This window comes from Dendropsophus ebraccatus, chromosome 6, assembly GCF_027789765.1.
Source record: "Dendropsophus ebraccatus isolate aDenEbr1 chromosome 6, aDenEbr1.pat, whole genome shotgun sequence".
Classification (NCBI taxonomy): domain Eukaryota; kingdom Metazoa; phylum Chordata; class Amphibia; order Anura; family Hylidae; genus Dendropsophus; species Dendropsophus ebraccatus.
Window position 1 is genome coordinate 13,504,099 of NC_091459.1, and position 20,647 is coordinate 13,524,745.

Here is a 20,647-nt window from a genome sequence, read left to right on the forward strand (position 1 = left end):
AATGGTCGTTCAATACACTGAGCAAACAACGACTGCAACACATTTTTCTATCATAGGAATGGCCCTTGTTTTAATTGAAAACAACGGCCGTTCTTGTCATAAAAAAATATTTTGTGTGAACATAGCCTAAGGTCATGTTCACGAAATGTATAAACATCGGCCATTGTTTGACCTGGCTAGGTCAAGCAACAGCCGATGTCTGAGATGCTCACCCGACCGATACTGCAGTATGAATGAACATCACTTTATTTTAATTGCAATGCGGGCAAATTTGGCACTCCAATTAGCCATAGAGCACAATGTAAAGTACAGCTGGGAACCGTACTTTACTTTATGAGCACAGGCTATCTTGTACGGCCGCTGTTGACTGAATAGCAGCTGCACAAAATAGAGCTGTCAATTTTTTTTTTATGCGACCGCAGAAAACCATGGCCGTAGTGTACACAGGATGTATACACTATGGCCATGCTTCCATAGACTGCTATTTAATGAAGTAGTGCTGATAAACAATGGTCGTTGATGCACTCTGCAATAACGGCCTTTGTTTATTGACTAAATAACTGGCAGTTGAGAATCTTAAAAAATAACTGCTCCAAGGCAAGGCCAGTATGCTGGAGGCATGTCTGTGACACTGCTGGGGCATTGTACGGCAGCAGGGGCGGTAAAGCAGGACAGACACCAGCAGGGTCATAGACATGCCATAGAAGCGGGCACATTGCACAGGGGAACACTTACACAGTGACACTTAAGTGTACGTCCTTTGTACTGTTCATGCCCGGCAGCAGTTTTACCTGTGATTCTCGGTTGACAGTTTCCCTTTAAATACATTAAGTCAAAGACAAGGCTAAATTATTGGTATACTAATATGAATGGTTTAGGCAGTGCATACATTTACCTTAGACAAGCAATGTAATTGCAATATGCTGTTCTATAGATTAACATCTGATTGATTTTGTTTCTTGTCTTGCTATGACAGCTGCATGTGGTGGAAACCTGACAGGCCCAGCGGGTGTTATTTTATCACCAAACTACCCTCAACCTTATCCTGCAGGAAAAGAGTGTGACTGGAGAATAAAAGTAAATCCAGACTTTGTCATTGCCTTGATATTCAAAAGGTACACGTTATATAGAGAAGCAAAGCTTTGTAACAGGTTCCGAATGTCAGATCTAGAAATGAGATAATTTGTCACTTCAATGGGCTCTTAATTACATTGTGTTACTAAGCCCTGAAGCATATATCCAATGCCTACACCATCAATGCAAGTTTATGGGGGAATAACAAACACAATGTATGGCTTTCCTATATCTGTATACCGATGCCGAAAACTGTAATATAAATACAAAAGTAAAGGTTATCCAGTCAAAATATATTTCTCAAAAATTCCTACTTCCTGTTTTGATGAAAAACATATTACTGATGAGAATATTGATAAGAATGTCTTTACTTGTGTGCTTTATGAACGTTACGTTGTGTGCTTCACTTTCTGAACATTACATCGTGTGCTTCACTTTATGAACGTTACGGCAGGGGCGTACGCCAGGAAGAAGACGCAGATTTGTCTCTTGTCCCTGGCGTATGCTTTGTTCGCCCGATGGATGGGCCGGGGGCTCAGAGTAGCGTGGCAAGGCTCGCAGGCGTAATTCATGAACTAAATCTATACCTAAAGGGGCCAGGTTACATATCCGCAGTGGAATGAAAATTTTGCTGCGGCTATGTAACCCCATAGACCTTCACCCTACCAGGATCCACAGCAGATTTCTCTGAAAACTTGCAGCGTGAAATCCGCTGCGGATCCGGTGCGTGTAAAGCTACCCGAAGGAGATGTGATTTATATAACTGCAATTGTTATTAACCTTTTAATAAATATGTAGCTTCCCATGGCTGTTTAAGAGTATTATGGGCCCCTGGACAGAGCTGGGAACTGCCCCCCCCCCCGCCGTCCCTGACCTCAGTGTCCCATCACCTGTCCCCCACTCAGCAGCAGCGCTCCTCCTTGTTGTAGAGCAGGACGCAGTGCTGTTTCCTCCCATCTCCACAATCAGGACAGGGCTGAACCCAGCCGTGCTCCATGTAAACAACTCCCAGATTGGCCGGCCAGTGATTGGGCCGTACACTCTAGACTGGGACTGGCCTCATCCTTCCTCTCCCCAGGCTGTCATCTGTAGATATAGGTAGCTGACACTGCTGCACGGGAGACAATAGTTCAGGATCATCTTCTGTCTCTCCCTCTCCTGGCCAGAGGGGCCCCCTATGAGTCATGGGCACCTGACAGTGGCCTACCCTGCCCAATGAGAAAGATGGCTCTGCCATGCCTTGGCATTTGTATAGTAAGTTTGTACAAGGTCCTATTTATTAAAAAAAAAAAAAAAATGTACGTACTCACATGTATCTTCGACAGATACATAACGTAAAAATTGAAGAACGTTATTCGCCTCCTTTAAATATTTGCAAAGACAAAAAAAAGAGAAAATACTAGAAACCAGAACACCTTGTAATAAAAAATATAAACTTTTATTAAAGCTCAATTAAAAAAAAAAAAAAAAAAAAAACTATAAAAACAAAAAGCAAACACCTAGCATCACCACAATAAGGTGTGCTAACATCCCTGTCCCAGCCGCTAAGCCCAGCTAACTACAGTACATCCCGGATAAGGGGGAAAAAAGAGGTTAATATGTGTAAAACAGGTTGGTGCAGAGAGTAGCAGTAAGGTAACAATACAAAAATGACAGCTAGTGGCAACCCAACCTGTAAAGAAACACACTGAACCAGGTGCTAAATCAAGTACTAAGTATATACAACCTGCACCATGGAGTAACAGAGTCGAACAGAGATGGAGGATTTGCTCAACGCATTGTGTTGCTCTATGTAACTTCAACAGGAGCTCAGGGGCCCCCATTACATGTGGTGATCTCCGGGAGCAAGTGAGTGCAGATTGCTCCTTGTTCCCCACTAGCTGCCAGCGCTATTACATGCGCCGACAGCGAGCTGGTAAATGCGGGGAAAGGGGGTGCGGGGAGCTGTGGGGGGTAGTATTTAGATCTTTAGATCATCCAAGAAGCCCATAGGAGATAGCAGTGATCTGCTGCCGCTGTTCCTGTAATTCTGAGCAATGGCAGCAGATCGTTGCTCTCCTCCTCGTTTGATTTTCAACATGTTGAAAGACAATTAAAGACAACAATCGAATTTTTGAGATAACTATCGCATTTGAGCGATAATCGACTTGTGTAAACAAAGCGGACGATCAAGCGACGAGCAAGAAATCGTTCATTTTGGTCTTTCAACATGTTCTCAAATCGACGTTGGACGTTCGCTAAAAATTCGCAGATCGCTTCTTGTAAACAGTCTTTCACCAATTTACCCTATGTGTGAGATAAGCTTAAGTGATCTTAAAACGATCGCAATAATGAATTTTCCAAACGATATATCATTCCTTCTAAACGCTGATCGTTTTTAAAAAACACATTGTTACTTCGAAATCGTTAATCGTTTGATTGGGCGAATTATCGCTCTCTGTAGAAACGCAACATTACACTATGGGATTATTGCCCATGATGGCCAATAAGCAGCCAAATATGGCCGATAATCCTTTGGTGTAAAAGGGCCTTAACTCCTTTAATAAAGCTATCACTTCTGCGTTAAAGCAGTTGTAACAGAGGAATAAAGCATCCAGGGATTGCTAGCATCTTGTCTGAGGTCTGGACTGAATAGAGATCAGGAGAGAACTGTATTTAGTGACTATCAATCCTTTGTTGTGTTAAACATGTGAGATGAAGTGAGCTTTGGAAACAGCTGTTAAGTGAATTCCACATAATTATGTTCCTAGCTCCTTGTGAAAGAGAGATAATGTACCAACTCACAAAACAATCATCATACACTTATATAAGTATATGCAAAGCTTTCAGAAACTAAAAAAAAAAGTTATAAGAGTTAAGAAGTTGTGCAAGGAAAGCACTTTATTCAATGCACATCAAACTTTTTCTGCAAATCAATTCAGAGCTATTCCAAAAGTTTTATTTAAGAATATGTTTTTCTGTTGACCCCTTCAAGACAAGGTAACTTAAAGGAGAAGTCCGGTAAGATTTTTTTATTAAAGTACTGTATTGCCCCTTAAAAGTTATACAAATCACCAATATACACTTATTACGGGAAATGCTTATAAAGTGCTTTTTTCCCTGCACTTTTCCATGCTACTGCATCAAGGCTTCACTTTCTGGATAACATGGTGATGTCGCTTCCTGGATAACATTGTGATGTCACTTCCTGGATAACATTGTGATGTCACTTCCTGGATAACATGGTGATGTCACTTCCTGGATAACATGGTGATGTCACTTCCTGGATAACATGGTGATGTCACTTCCTGGATAACATGGTGATGTCACGACCTGACTCCCAGAGCTGTGCGGGCTGTGGCTGCTGGAGAGGATGATGGCAGAGGGACACTGAGGGACACAGAGCACTGGAGGGACACTGAGCATCCCTCTGTCACCATTCTCTCCAGCAGCCACAGCTTGCACAGCTCTGGGAGTCGGGTCGTGACATCACCATGTTATCCAGGAAGTGACATCACCATGTTATCCAGGAAGTGACATCACCATGTTATCCAGGAAGTGACATCACCATGTTATCCAGGAAGTGACGTCAGCATGTTATCCAGGAAGTGAAGCCTTGATGCAGTAGTAAGTGCAGGGAGAAAAGCCCTTTATAAGCATTTCCAGTAATAAGTGTATATTGGTAATTTGTATAACTTTTGGGAGGCAATACAATACTTTAATAAAAATTTTCACTGGACTTCTTATTATTATTCCATGAGAAGATTTTTATATTAATATATACTATTTTGTTATTTAAAGGGAGGATGTTATTAAGAAGAAAAAAAAAAGTTTATGTATATAAGAAAAAAAATTACCATAAAAAATGCCACCATAGAGCAAGCAAAAAAATTACACTATTTATTTATTTTCTAGAGCAGTCGTGGATTATATGTTCACAGGAAGAAGCTGCTTTAGAAAATGTTTGCAGCATTTCTGTCCAAAATCTGCAGAAATCTCCACGCTATAGATTAGCTGATATGGAGTTTCACCTGCAGAAATAATCATTAATTTAAAGCATATTTCCACGGGTCAGATTTGCGGAAATACTTTGCTGAAGTATTTGTATTTGCTGAACTGTGGACAGCTCCATAAAATGTTGGTGAGGCAAGTGCACAGTGTCCATATTAGGACATAGAAGTCAGAGTCAAGAATCATTTTTACACAAGTCTGACACCTGACACCATCTAATTCCTGAGTATTGATAACTGAGTTCTGATACCTGACTACTGAGTTCTGATACCTGACTACTTATAACTGACTACTGAGACCTGACTACTGACTTCTGATAACTGACATATGACTACTGACTTTTGACAAGTGAATTCTAATAACTGACTACTGATAACTGACTATTGACACCTGACTACTGATACTTGACAACTGACTACTCATACCTGACTTTTGGTAAAATGATGTGTGATATCTGATCTCTTAATTGTCAGCAGTCAAGTATCACAAGTCACTATTCAGTTTGAGTTTCAGGTCTAGTTTCATTTTCAGTTCCATTGCTAGGCTGCACAGCTAGCTTGCATTTTTCGGGTAACAAAATTAACAGTGATATTTGATCTTTGACTTGTCAGAAGTCAATTTTCACTGTTCATTGCTGACATAGCTGAGTTTTGAAAAATTGTATTTGTTTTAGTTTTACAAATACCTCTCTCCACATTGCTGGCTTAAAGCAGAAGCATTGGAGCTGCTGACTGACAGGCTGGGTTCACACTGCATATATTTCAGTCAGTATTGTGGTCCTCATATTGCAACCAAAACCAGGAGTGGATTAAAAACACAGAAAGGATCTGTTCACACAATGGTGAAATTGAGTGGATGGCCGCCATATAACAGTAAATAACTTCCATTATTTCAATATAACAGCCGTTGTTTTAAAATAACAGCAAATATTTGCCATTAAATGGCGGCCATCCACTCAATTTCAACATTGTGTGAACAGAGCCTTTCTGTGTTTTTAATCCACTCCTGGTTTTGGTTGCAATATGAGGACCACAATACTGACTGAAATATACGTAGTGTGAACATACTTAATCTGTGTGTGTGTATATATATATATATATATATATATATATATATATATATATATATGTATATATAATTTATAAAACTGAAATAAATACAATGTTTCAAAACTCAGCTATGTTAGCAATGAATAGTAAGAAATGACTTCTGACAAGTCAAAGATCAGATATCATTGTTCATTTTGTTATCTAAAAATGCAAGCTAGCTGTGTAGCCTAGCAATGGAAGTAAAAGTGAAACTAGACCTGAAATTCGAACTAAATAGTGGCTTGTGATATGTGACTGTTGACAATACAAAGATCAGATATCACACATCATTTTATCAGAAGTCAGGTATGAGTAGTTAGTAGTCATCTGTCGATAGTTATTAGTGTTAAATTATCAGAAGTTTGTAATCAGGTATAAGTAGCCAGTTGTCAGTAGTCTGATGTCAGTAGTCAGTCACCCGTAGTCATTTATCTGTAGTCAGGTGACAGTAGTGAGTTATCAGAAGTCAGGTATCAAATGTCAGTAGTCTGGTGTCAGTAGTGTGTTGTCAAAAGTCACGTACGTCAATACTCAAGTCAATAGTTGTCAATAGTCAGATGTTAGACGTGTTTAAAAATGATTCTTGACTTTGACTTCTCTGTCCTAATATGGACATTGATATATACTGTACATTGATCACACTGCTTGCATGACTGTGATGCACATTATTTTATGTCCTGGATGCCACAGTCACTAGGGTTTAAGATGCAGGAGCTCTCCCATCGGTTCCCCTCACCTATAATTCACAGCTATAAAAGTCTTCTGATTAGACACTAGGGGAAAATGTATTCACTGAGTCCACTGAAAAGCTAATGAGTGTTAGTGTTCCACCAAACTAGCAGACGTAGCCATTTAAGTGTGGTCTCGACTGGATTGATGTCCGCCAGCATTAGTGATTTATGAACAAAAGCCACTAATAATAAATGTGCACTGATTGAACATTAATGATACATTCCCTGTTTCTCCGTGTTGTCATGAACCCACAGTAACTGCCCACTCAGCCAATCAGTGACAGAGGCCGGGGGTACCAACAGGGGGCAAGGATGGATGATTGTCATTCATTTGTTGTGTTCACACTACCCTGCTGCTTCACTTTAATGCTCTGAAAATAAATCTTTTCATATGAAGACATGTTCAGGCTCAGCACATGAATACCCAATCTAATATATGCGTCAGGAACAATAAAGCACAAGCTTGTAGACCGATTTCTATTAGAATTAAGGTAATATTCATTTATTCCAGAGCCAACAGATCTGTTGTGTCTTTGCCTGTATTAACATTTAATACTTATCTGCACCTTCTGTGCGATATCATCTATTTGCACGCTTCGCTAGGTTATTCATTACAAAGCATAAGGATAATACCTTTCTTATTCCAGTTACTATATTTCTTTCTTCATAATCAAATAATTCTCTATTCAACAAAAATTTCTTTCTAAGACTCATTCACTCTTATTATTATTTTTTTAAATTCATTAATAAAGGGTTCCAATACACAATTTTAAGCGACTAAGCCACCAACCCACCTCACCAAACCTCTAGTACCTCCATGTGATGAAAGTAAATCCTTACCAGTCGTGTCTTTTAAAATACGCCTGGTGCCTTGGTAAGAACAAAAAATTATCGTTTAATCACACTGTTGTGGTCTAGAGCAGTGTTTCTCAACCTTTTAAGGCCAAGTACCCCCATGCGACAAGATGCTCCAGCCGAGTACCCCCAACGATGCCATCCATTAATAACATTGCCCAGGGTAGATTTACATGTATGTTTCACAGCAAAATCCACTGCGATACTCTGTACTGTTATGGCCTATGGCTCTGCATTCTCACAGAGGATTTTCTATCTGCTGCGAGAATGTAGCCACTGCCTATTTACCTAATTAGCTGCCGGCCCTTAACAGATCATACTTACCTCCCTGTACTCCCACCTGCTTCTCTGGCTCCCAGCTCACTGACAGCCCGCTCATCCAATCAGTGGCTACGGTGGGACTGTGCACTGATTGGCTGAGCAGGCTGTCAGTAAACTGGGTGCCAGAGAAGCAGGTGGGATATATCCCACAGAGATGGATATGTCCCCCTGGAGCCAGATACCTCCCCCCATGTAGTCAAGAGGCCTTCTTCTATGTAGCCAGATATCTCCCCCATGTAGTCAGATACCTCCGCCATGTGGTCAAGAGGCCTTCTTCTATGTAGCCAGATATCTCCCCTATGTAGCCAGATACCCCTTATATGTAGCAAGATATCTCCCCATGTAGCCGGATACCTCCTCATGTAGTCAGATACCTCCCCCCATGTAGCCAGATACCCCTTATATGTAGCCAGATACCCCTTATATGCAGCAAGATATCTCCCCATGTAGCCAGATACCTCCTCCCCATGTAGCCAGATATCTCCCCTATGTAGCCAGATACCCCTTATACGTAGACAGATACCTCCCACCATGTTGTCAGATACCTCCCCCATGTAGCCAAATACTTCCTCCCATGTAGTCAGATACCTCCCCATGTAGCCAGATACCTCCCCCATGTAGTCACATACCTCTCCCCATGTAGTCACATACCTCCACCATGTAGGCAGATACCTCCCCCATGTAGTCAGATTCCTCTCTCCCATGTAGCCAGATACCTCTCCCCCATGTAGCCAGATACCTCTCCCCCATGTAGCCAGATACCTCTCCCCCATGTAGCCAGATACCTCTCCCCCATGTAGCCAGATATCTCCCCCATGTAGTCAGATATCTCCCCCATGTAGTCAGATATCTCCCCATGTAGTCAGACACCTCCCCCATGTAGTCAGATATCTCCCCATGTAGTCAGACACCTCCCCCATGTAGCCAGATACCTCCCCCATGTAGTCAGATATCTCCCCATGTAGTCAGATACCTCCCCCTATGTAGTCAGATACCTCCCCCATCTAGCCAGATACCTACCCCCTTGCAGCCAGACATCTCCCCATGTAGTTAAGATACCTCCTTCTATAGCCAGATACCTCCCCATGTAGCCATATATCACTTTTCATTTTCCTCTCCATCTGGCCCAGACCACCATGATGATTTCTTGCAGCTACAATTTACCTCTTGCCAGAGAACCTGCCAAACATCTTAGGCGTCACAGTTTTCCTTTAACTTCCCTCCCTTTTTCCAACCTATAGGCTCCCATACAGTAATAATTTCGCTGTTTGGTGTAATGCGCTGTAAAGTGAGTCGGTGTGTGGGTTGTCCCCGTATTTAGGATCCCTCATTTAAAAATAATATTTCCTTCTATGACCCCCCCATATAGTAATAATGCCTCCTGCCCTGTCCCCATAGTAATGCCCACCATTCTACTCCCTCCCCCTCCTGCCCCAACAAAAAAAAAAAAAAAAAAAATCATACTCACGTTATCCGCCCATGGAGGGGATCTTCCTCTATTCTCCAGCCTCTGAGCCACAAGGAGATTAAGGGGAGAGTAAGGTCTGAGGGGGAAAAGAAGGAAAGAGGAGGATAGAGGAGGTGAAGAGGGAGAGGAAGAGAGAGAAGGTGAAGGGGGAGAGGAAGAGAGAGGAGGTGAAGGGGGGAGAGGAAGACAGGGGAGAGAGGAGGTGATGGGGGAGAGGAAGACAGGGAAGAGAGTAGGTGAAGAAGGGAGAGGAAGAGAGAGAAGGTGAAGGGGGGAGAGGAAGACAGGGGAGAGAGGAGGAAAGGAGGAGAGTGGTGATGGGGGTGAGAGAAGGTGATGAGTGATGAGAGGTGAGAGGAGGTGGTGGGGGTAGGGAGGATGTGGAGGGGGTACAGAGGAGATGATGGGGGTAGGGAGGAGATGATGGTGGTAGAGAGGAGGAGTCAACTATTAGCACACACCTGTTAGCATCATGTGATGTTTTTCTCCTCCCTTTTGGGGGGCGTATCTCTTGTAACATACTGGTCATATCCTCTTATAAAAGCTTGTAATATTCAGTATAAATTTGCCATGATGAAGGGACCAGTGTCCTGAAACGCGTCGGAGTGTTTTCTATTGTTATGTTTGGATTTTAAGAGGATTTCTAATAAAGACTTTACATTTTACTTGGAGCTGTGGACTTCCACTTTTTACGTAGAGAGGTGATGATGGGGGTAGAGAGGTGATGATGGGGGTAGAGAGGAGGTGGAGGGGGGAGAGAGGAGGTGGAGGGGGAGAGAGGAGGTGGAGGGGGGAGAGAGGTGATGATGGGGGTACAGAGGTGATGATGGGGGTAGAGAGGAGGTGGAGGGGGGAGAGGGCTGATGATGGGGGTACAGAGGTGATGATGGGCGTAGAGAGGGGATGATGGGGGTAGAGAAGAATTGGAGGGGGGGAGAGAGCTGATGATGGGGGTACAGAGGTGATGATGGGGGTAGAGAGGAGGTGGAGGGGGGAGAGGGCTGATGATGGGGGTACAGAGGTGATGATGGGGGTAGAGAGGAGGTGGAGGGGGGAGAGAGCTGATGATGGGGGTACAGAGGTGATGATGGGGGTAGAGAGGAGGTGGAGGGGGGAGAGAGCTGATGATGGGGGTACAGAGGTGATGATGGGGGTAGAGAGGAGGTGGAGGGGGGAGAGAGCTGATGATGGGGGTACAGAGGTGATGATGGGGGTAGAGAGGAGGTGGAGGGGGGAGAGGGCTGATGATGGGGGTACAGAGGTGATGATGGGCGTAGAGAGGTGATGATGGGGGTAGAGAGGAGGTGGAGGGGGGAGAGAGCTGATGATGGGGGTACAGAGGTGATGATGGGCGTAGAGAGGTGATGATGGGGGTAGAGAGGAGGTGGAGGGGGGAGAGAGGTGATAATGGGGGTAGAGAGGAGGTGGAGGGGGGAGAGAGGTGATGATGGGGGGATTCGTCCCCAGGCTGCCGCATATCCTCCTGGAGCCCCCGGCTGGACGCTGCAACCCGATCCGGGAGCCGCGGGGGAAGAGCGTGAGGCTGCCTGGGGACGAATCCCGAACAGGCTGCCTGAGGTGACCCGGCGGAGAGGAGATGCGGCGGCAGGCTGTTGTCCACGCAGGCGGCCGGACCAGCAGGGCCTCAGAGACAGTGAGTTGAGAGGCTGCTGGTTTGTGACCTCGGACTTCATCCTTCCCCCAGCAGCCTCACCATGTCCTGTACCCCACAGAAAGCTGGTAAGGTTGCTGCTGGGGGAAGGATGTGAGACAAGCGGCGGGGATAGGTGCCGGGACACTGCTGGGTGATAGCAGTGTCCCGGCACCCAAAATATTTTCTCCCCCCACCTCCCGGCGTACCCCCTCAGCCTGCGGCGCGTACCTCCTGGGGTACGCGTACCGCAGGTTGAGAAACACTGGTCTAGAGTGTCTGTGCCCCAAGTCTGGGGCGTCTCCTCTTTCTTGCTCCCTCCCTCCTCATTGGGAACGCCCTAAGGCAGGATTTCTATTTATTGATCGTCTAAACAGTGCACATCTGCCATAGAGACATAGGTGCAGTTTAGACAAGCAATAAATAGAAATCCGGTCTGGGGACGTTCCTAATGATGAGGAGGATGGAGAGGAAAAAAGAAGAGGCGTCACAGACCTGGGGCACAGACACTCTAGGCCAAGCCAGTATGACACAGTGCTGCAGATTAAAAGATTATTTTTTGCTCTAACCAAGGCGCCGGCACATGTTAAAAGACACAACCAGTAAGGATTTATTCTCGTTAAATTGATGTTATTAGCAGTTTGGTGGATACAGAGTTGCTTAATTTTTTATACTCATGTTCATATGGCATCGACCTGTTCAGCCAATAAACTGTCTAAGGCTATGTTCACACTACGTAAAAGTTTGGCCGTTGGCAACAACGGCCGTACTTTATGCAGTGTTAAACATGGCCTATTCCTCTATGGGATATGCGGCCATAGGAAACCCTGTCAGTTCACACAATGAAGGGAGCGGCTCCGGCCGCTTGCTTCATTGTGTGCTGTGGGAGGTTCTGATGCGGGCACGTGCTGATGCGCCCGCATCAGAACCCTGCGGCCGGAAAGATCGTCCGTCTGGTACTTAAGTGCCGGCCGGGATGATCCGGGCAGAGACCGGCCGTTCTGTGACCCAGCCGGGGTCACGGAACAGCCAGTTTTCACAGCGTGTGAACATAGCCTAAAAGAGGAACTCATTTTGCCCATAGTAACCAATCAGAGCACAGCTTTATTTAACATTTTGTTCTCTGTATTCATGTTCTTATCATATGGATACATGAATTCCTACCCTGTGTCACAACAACTCATTTACAAATTTACAAAAAAATTTCGTGTTGGAATAAAACAGGGAAAATTGACAATAAATAGTCAAATACAATGGGTATTGTCAATTTACACCAATATATAAAGAATGGGTTGATAGATTAGCACATAAATATAGCTGCCACCAGGTATTATACAGCACTGAGACCACAACATGCAGTGGTGCTCATCAGTTACATAAATTTCGGGGGTGGGGGGGAGGGGGGTGTTGGGGTGTATGTCATTTTAATCTCAAATGATAGGAAAAACAAAGCTGCGACACTCACCAGTAAAATCAGCTCTTTTTAAAAAGGCAATATTTAACCTTTGATTTGCTGATTCCAATGGTGTTTTTACTTTCTTGCTGTGTTTCCCAGTTTCTGAAATAGAAGGGTTTTACTATTTGGTTGTCCATGTATTTCACAATAAAAAATTAGATGAGCTTGTACAGTATTATGCTCATCTCTAGTTGTGAATGTTTGAATGTTAGGATCAGGTAGATGTGATTAGGAGGCAGAGGGGGTATAAATCAGGCCCAGGGGGTATGAATATTCCTCCGAACATGATTAACCCTACCCTACCCCTCACAGCCCCTCACGTTCTGCTAGATTGATACTCATTTGCTGAGCCTATTACACGGCTCAGCGATAGCAATGTCCGTGCAGCCCTTGACCTAAATTATACTTGTCATTGCCTGATTATTGTCTCTCTTACACGAAGCAATAATCGACCGAATCGGCCTGTGTAATAGGGCCCTTAGCCTAGAATTCACACATTGTTTTTCAATAAATTTCCTTCCTATCTGACAATTGAGTGAACAGTAGACATAGTCAACTAAATAGTACATATAGGGGTAGATTTATCAAACATGGTGTAAAGTGAAACTGGCTCAGTTGGCCCTAGCAACCAATCAGATTCCACCTTTCATTTCCCACAGATTCATTGGAAAATGAAAGGTGGAATCTGATTGGTTGGGCTGAGCCAGTTTAACTTTACACCATGTTTGATAAATCTCCCCCATGGTATATATCTCAGAAACTAGAGGTGAGGCACAGCAAGAAAGCAAATACACTGTAAGAATCAGTGCATCGGTGACTACAAGGTGATATGGAAAAAAATGTTTGTTGTTTTTTTTTTTGTTACTGACCACAGGTCCTCCTTGAAGCATGGTCACATGTGCAGCCATTATGGACCCATAAAGTTTGTACCTGTGACCATGCTTTAAATAAATAAGAACCTGATTTTACCAGCAAGTGTCCTAGTCTTGCATTTCCTATGGCTGAAGTACTAGAAATCTAACATGACCACAGTTCAATGATGATTGTTATTTTTGTATTTCAGTTTTAACATGGAACCCAGTTATGATTTTCTGCATATATATGAGGGAGATAACTCAAACAGTCCCATAATCGGAAGTTTCCAAGGTTCTCATGCACCAGAGAGATTAGAAAGCAACGGAAACAGCTTGTTTTTGGCATTTCGGAGTGATGCATCTGTTGGTATGTCTGGATTCGCCATTGAATATAGAGGTAATTTTATTATAATTGATGTTAATTATGTATAGTTAAAAAAAAAAAAAAAAAAAAAAAGAGAAAGCTAAATAGTTGTATAAAATGAATGTAGATTGTTCAATAGTTACACATGTTCCATCTTTAATAATATGTTTTATACTAAATTTCTTGAAAGTGATGTTTTCTATGAATTATCTTTGTTATTAATGAATATCCATTTGTTAACAGGGTAAACTATTGTGGAGAATGAATATGAATATATATATATATATATATATATATATATATATATATATATATATATATATATATTTATTTATTTATTTATTTCCAGCTTCTGAAAAGTAGTGATATGATTTAACAAATAAATAAATTAGGAATATGACCAAAATACTAAATTGAACATTATCTTACAAGGCTGTGCACAACATACTTATTAAGCAAACAACTGCCTTTTTTTTTTCATAATTCAATGATTTGCATTGTAGTCTATGGAAACAACGGCTGTAGGTTCACACAATGTAATAAATAACAGCAGCTGCCATTAAAATAATGTTTGTGTGATTTATTTGCAGGAGTAACAGTGACCGTTACTTTAACTTTTTTTTTTTTTATAACCGTCCTTTGCAATGGACTTTTTATTACAAGACACACCCGAAAGGGCCAAACAGTCAATATTGAACTAAAATAATGTTCTTATGGTTGTCATTACAATGTCGGACGTAGGAACATGCTAAACCACGCCAGTTAAATGCCAAATAACTGTTGTTAGTATGTTGTGTGAACATAGCCTAAAGGTGATTTTAATAAAAAGGTAGAATTTCATATGAAGGTACATACTCTCTAATCAGATTTGTTGCAAAAGTTTTTGTGAATTAAAACGTTTCATATATCTGAATGGGACTGCAGTAGCAAGCAGATGGATTTCTGTAGGCTACACAGGGCCGCATCTGCCAGGAGACGAGATGAGCATTTTGCCTCAGGCGTCAGATTACACAGCTCTTGGAGGGGACCATGCATACTTTATATGTATAGCCGCACACAACAATACAGGAGGAGGATTTTTGTTAATATACAGAAATCTCTGCTCCTGTATACAAATTCTGTTGCATTCTACCTTAATAGCGTACTGCACCATGCAATGTGCGTACAGTAACAGGGATTCCAGTCTAGTGCCTAACTATCCTGTCTCTTTTTTCACCTTGTTGCACAAAAACTATTATTTAGCAAGAAATATTTAGCAGTAAGACACAAAAACAGAGATTACTACTACTTGGTGGCATAGGAGGGGAATTATTACTATGGGGGGCACAGGAGGGGAGATCATTATAACTTGGTGGCACAGGAGGGGAATTATTACTATGGGGGCACAGCAGGGGAGTTCATTTTAACTTGGTGGCACAGGAGGGGAATTATTACTATGGGGGGGCACCGGAGGAGAGTTCATTATAACTTGGTGGCAGAAAAGGGGAATTATTACTATGTGGGGGCACAGGAGGGAAGATGATTATAACTTGGTGGCACAAGAGAGGGGGATTATTACTACTTGGCACAGAAGCAGGATTATCATCATTTAGGTGAACTGAAGGTCCGATCAGCCTGATCCTGTGTGTCAACAAATGCCAACATCTGAATGGTGTTTGTTTACATAGGTTTCACAAGGTACAATCTTTTGCTGCTATCAGCAATCAGATGCATATCTCCTATTCCAGAGGGAGTTATATTGTTGGCTGCCAATTTACCAGGTCAGAATTGCCCAACTAGCTTTCATATTACTTTTGCTTGTGTGTGGACTGGTCACTAGCCCTATTATGGCATCGACCTGTTCAGCCAATATTTGCACGAAGTAGGACGTAATTGCATGTAATAGGGCCTTTATATAAAGCAGTCAATACTTAGTTAACTGTGCAGAAAACATAAATGGGTTATCCAGCGCTACAAAAACATGTCCACTTTCTTACAGAGACAGCACCATTCTTGTCTGCGGTCTGGGTGGGGTTTTGTAAGGGTGCGTTTACACAGAAAGATTTATCTGACAGATTTTGGAAGCCAAAGCCAGGAATGGATTTAAAAAGAGGATTGATCCCAGTCTTTCCTTTGACCTGATCCCTGTTTATAGTCTGTTCCTGGTTTTGGCTTCAAAGATCTGTCAGATAAATCTGTCTGTGTAAACGCGCCATAAGGCTTAATTGCAAACCGCACCTAAACTGGAGACATGAGTGGTGTCGTTTCTGGAAGAAAGTAGCCATGTTTTTATAGCGCTGGATAACCCCTTTAGAGAATATTTTATTGCCCTAGAAAGCATGAAACCTTAAATTAGAATAAACATCCAATTTTATCGTTAAAAGCATTCCACAACATATAGTATGCTAAGTAGAGATGAGCAGGCCTCAAACATGCTCAGGTTTGTCGGAGTCTGAGAATATTTTATTATTGGTAAGTGAAGAAGTTGAATACAGCCCTAGGGAGTCCTGGAAAACATGCATACTGCACTGGGCCATGTTCAGATGCTGTAGGACAGCGGCTGTTCTTTTGTCACTGTCTGTGTAGTTCATCCCAGTACTGGCCGGATGAACATCATTTCTCTTTAATTGGAACACGGGCACATTTGGGTGTGCCCGTGTTCCAATTAACCATAGCAGACAATGTAAAGTGCGGCCGTACTTTACATTGTCTTGACAGTCAATTTTGTGCGGCCGCTATTCAATGAATAGCGGCCACACAAAATTGACATGTCAATTTTCTGTGCCGACGCATGGAATCCCAGCCAGGGTATATACACTCCAGCTGGGATTTTATAGAAAACAATGTGAATTCAATTTCAATAAATTGCGGCCAGTGTTTGCAAATTTAAGGTCAATTAGCTAATCCTGTTGTTAGGCCACATTTTGGTTGTATTTGCAGCCTTATACCCCATTCTAAACCTATTATACAGTCTTTTTTGTGGTCTAAAGTTTCAATGGGGTTCGAGTTTGTGCAAAAATTAGGGAAAAGTCTGGATTATCATTTTTATTTTTTTTTTAAACAAAAAAGTCAAACTAGAATAACTACAGGTCCTCTCATCCCTTCTCATTACATGTCCTGCCATTGACAGCCACCATTAGCTTTGTTTGCAGTGGTGTCATCAGAAACCTTGACTACTACATACTGGAACTAGGGATGGTGCAAACCGAGTACGAACCCGAACTCTCTGCAATGATTCCCACTGTCTGCTCTCTCTGTGGAGAGGGTGGATACAGTGGGAGGACCGCCTGGAAAACTGGGATACAGCCATAGCCATAGACTGTATCCCAGTTTTCCAGGCGGTCCTCCCACTGTATCCACCCGCTGCACGGAGCGGGCAGACAGCGGGAATCTGATGCCGAGCATTCGGGTTCATACGAACCCGAACCTCAGCAGTTTCGGACCATCCCTAACTGGAACCATATCATCATTAGCAACAAATCCAGATTCTCAAGAGTCCGAATGAAGGCTATGTCCACACAATGTTTTTTCAGCTCCGTTTAAAGTCACCTTTGTTATTTTGAGGCTATAATAATGGAGGTCATTTAGCAGCCTGACGGCTGACGGTGCGATGACGGCTGTTGGCACATTATTTTAGTTTGGGGTTACTAATTGGACTTTGGATGCAGCTTGATTGAAAGGTCCATTGAGTTTAATAGTGAAAACGGAGAAAGAATGGTGACAAAAGAAAAACTGTGTGTGAACAACTAATAAAAAAATGTCCGCTGTTTGCAAAAGATGTCCGAAAATAATGATCATGTTCATTATTTTGAGTGCATTGAGTTATTGTGTGCATTGGATGTCCGTCTTCCCATTGACTTCAATGCATTGCCATTGCAGTCAGTTAAATTGCGGCAAAAACGGACGTTTTTTTTTTTTTTTTTTCAAATATCAAAATCGGCCGCCATTTCTTTGAATTTGATGTTGTGTAAACATAGCCAAAGAGAGTAGTGGACTCAGCTTTCAAACTTTGTTAATTCAAATAAATAGATCAGTGTGTGAGTTTAGGGCTATGTTCACACAATGTCAAAAAAGGAAAAAAACGTTCGTTATTCAATGCAGTGTGTGCATTGGACGTCCATCTTTCCATTAACTTCAATGCATTGCCATTGCAGTCAGTTAACCCCTTAAGGACGGAGCCATTTTTCGTTTTTGCATTTTCGTTTTTTCCTCCTTGTGTTTAAAAGGCCATAGCACTTGCATTTTTCCACCTAGAGACCCACATGAGCCCTTATTTTTTGCGTTACTAATTGTTTGCAATGACAGGCTGAATTTTTGCATAAAGTACACTGCGAAACCAGCAAAAAATTCAATGTGTGGTGAAATTGAACAAAAAAAAAGTATTTTTGTTTATTTAGGGTTTTTTTGTTTTTACGCCATTCGCCCTGGGGTAAAACTGACTTGTTATGTATGTTCCTCAAGTTGTTACGATTACAACGATATATAACATGTATAACTTTTATTGTATCTGATGGCCTGTAAAAAATTCAAACCATTATTGACAAATATATGTTCCTTAAAATCACTCTATTCCCAGACTTATAGCGCTTTTATCCTTTGGTCTATGGGGCTGAGTCAGGTGTCATTTTTTGCGCCATGATGTTTACTTTCTATTGGTACCTTGATTGTGCATATACGACTTTTCGATCGCTTTTTATTACATTTTTTCTGGATTTGATGCGACCAAAAATGCGCAATTTTGCACTTTGGGATTTTTTGGCGTTTATGCCATTTACCGTGCGAGATCAGTAATGTGATTAATTAATAGTTCAGGCAATTATGCACGCGGTGATAGCAAACATGTTTATTTATTTATTGACTTTTATTTAAAACATGGGGAAAGGGGGGTGATTCAGACTTTTATTAGGGGAGGGGGCTTTTTACTAATAACACTTTTTTTTTTTACACTTATACTAGAAGCCCCCCTGGGGTTAGGGTTATTCCCCCCTGGGGTTAGGGTTATTCCCCCTGGGGGACTTCTAGTATAAGTGCATTGATCTCTGATTGAGATCTTTGCTGTATAGTTATACAGCAAAGATCAATGAGATCCGCACTTGGATGCTTTCGGCTGCTGCAGCCGAAAGCATCCGAGTGCCGAGCCGGGATCAGCGCCATTTTGGAGCTGACACCCAGCCGGCACAGACGTGATATTTTTGACATTGTGTAAACATAGCCTAAGTGGGTTGACTAAAATGCATTGAAGTCCATGGAATAACGGACGTCTTTTGACATTGTATTGAATGCGTCCGCCTCAAAAGACGTCAGTCATTCAATACAATGTTTTTCCATAGACTTCAATGCGTTTTATTTAAGCCACTTAAAATGATGCAAGAACGGATGTCTTTTTAAACGTTACGGCTGATAATCATCTTGCGTAATAAAGGGCAACGATCAGCTGACATGAACAATGTCGGCTAATCGTTGCAGTTGTTTATCTTTCAACATGTTGAAAGACAAATGACTAATATAGCAACAATCTGCTGCTGCCCTTGCTCCGTGGAATAGGAGCGCCGGCAACAGACCCCTTCTATCTGCTATGGGCTGCCCGGACAATCTAGCGATTACCTAGGCAGCATCCCTGCAGCTCCCCGCAGCCCCCCCTGTGCTCACTCGCTCGCTGGCAACGCATGTAATTGCGGTGGCAGCAAGCGGGGAACAAAGAGCAAGCACTGACAGCGTTAGTTTGCTCCTCTCAATCGCCCCGGGTAATAGGGGCTTAAGGAGCAACACCCTGCCCCAACTACTGATGTAATGATCTGGGGAGCCATTGTATACACCAGTCAGTCACTCCTAGTAGTCATATGAGGGACACTAACAGCTCTGTGACAATGGCTTTATGATATGCGCAGGACATCCTGTGGCCACATGTGCTGCCCCTAATGGCAGGGCTTCCAACTGACATTTATTATCAGAATAATGCTCATCAACACACAGCAAGGATTTTCCAGCAATGTCTTTACAAGATAACAATACATTGTTGCGTCAAGGATCATGTTAGCCCTGGCTACATCTGTACTTCTTTGGCCTGCCTGGTCACTTATTGCAAATTTAGAATCTATGGTGAACCGGCTTTGGCAACTTAGAAAGGTAAAAAATCTGCAAACCCAGCTGCAACAGGGCTGCAGAATGCCAGTATGCCTCCATGGTCCAAGCATATCATCTTGTATCCAAGCTAAGGGCAACCAGGGTACTAGAGCCTCCATTCAATTGAACAGTTGTCCTTGAATCATTTGTCCTTTTACTTTAAGGCTATGTTCGCACAGCATACAAACAATGGCCGTTGTTTGGCACTCAATAACAACGTCCGTTGTCTTGAGTGTCAAAGAACAGCCGTTGTTTCACCTTAAAATTGCATTGAAATCAATGTAGAACTGCTAGCAATAATTGACATGTCAATTATTTTCACAGCCATAGCAAACGGGCGTTGTTTGCATTGGTTTGTAAACAAGGACAATTCTTATCATAAAAAAAAATATGTTGTGGAAACATAACCCAGTATTGTAATCACTTACTATTATTATTATTATTATTATTATTATTATTATTATTATTATTATTATTGTTATTACATTCGCAGAAAATTTCATTGAATTCCAGCAATACCTTCTTGGTACTTTAGGTTTTCTTTTTGTTTTTTGAGTATATAAATATTTATGTTCTGTTCTCCACATTCATTTTAAAATATAATAATGGTAACTGCAGACTTGTTCATATTATCAGTTGTTCTCATGTACAAGGTGATACATAAATAGAGATGACCTCTAGATATTGAATATT

At 42.2% G+C, this 20,647-nt stretch overlaps 1 protein-coding gene across 1 annotated transcript in view; it reads left to right on the forward strand.

Moving 5' to 3' along the window:
* CSMD1 (CUB and Sushi multiple domains 1) overlaps nt 1–20,647 on the forward strand; it is a 946,348-nt gene that overhangs the window by 710,909 nt on the left and 214,792 nt on the right. Inside the window, exons 28-29 of the mRNA XM_069973446.1 lie at nt 977–1,115; nt 13,698–13,885. Of these exons, the coding sequence (XP_069829547.1) occupies nt 977–1,115; nt 13,698–13,885 (327 nt within the window). The remainder of the gene's footprint in view (nt 1–976; nt 1,116–13,697; nt 13,886–20,647) is intronic.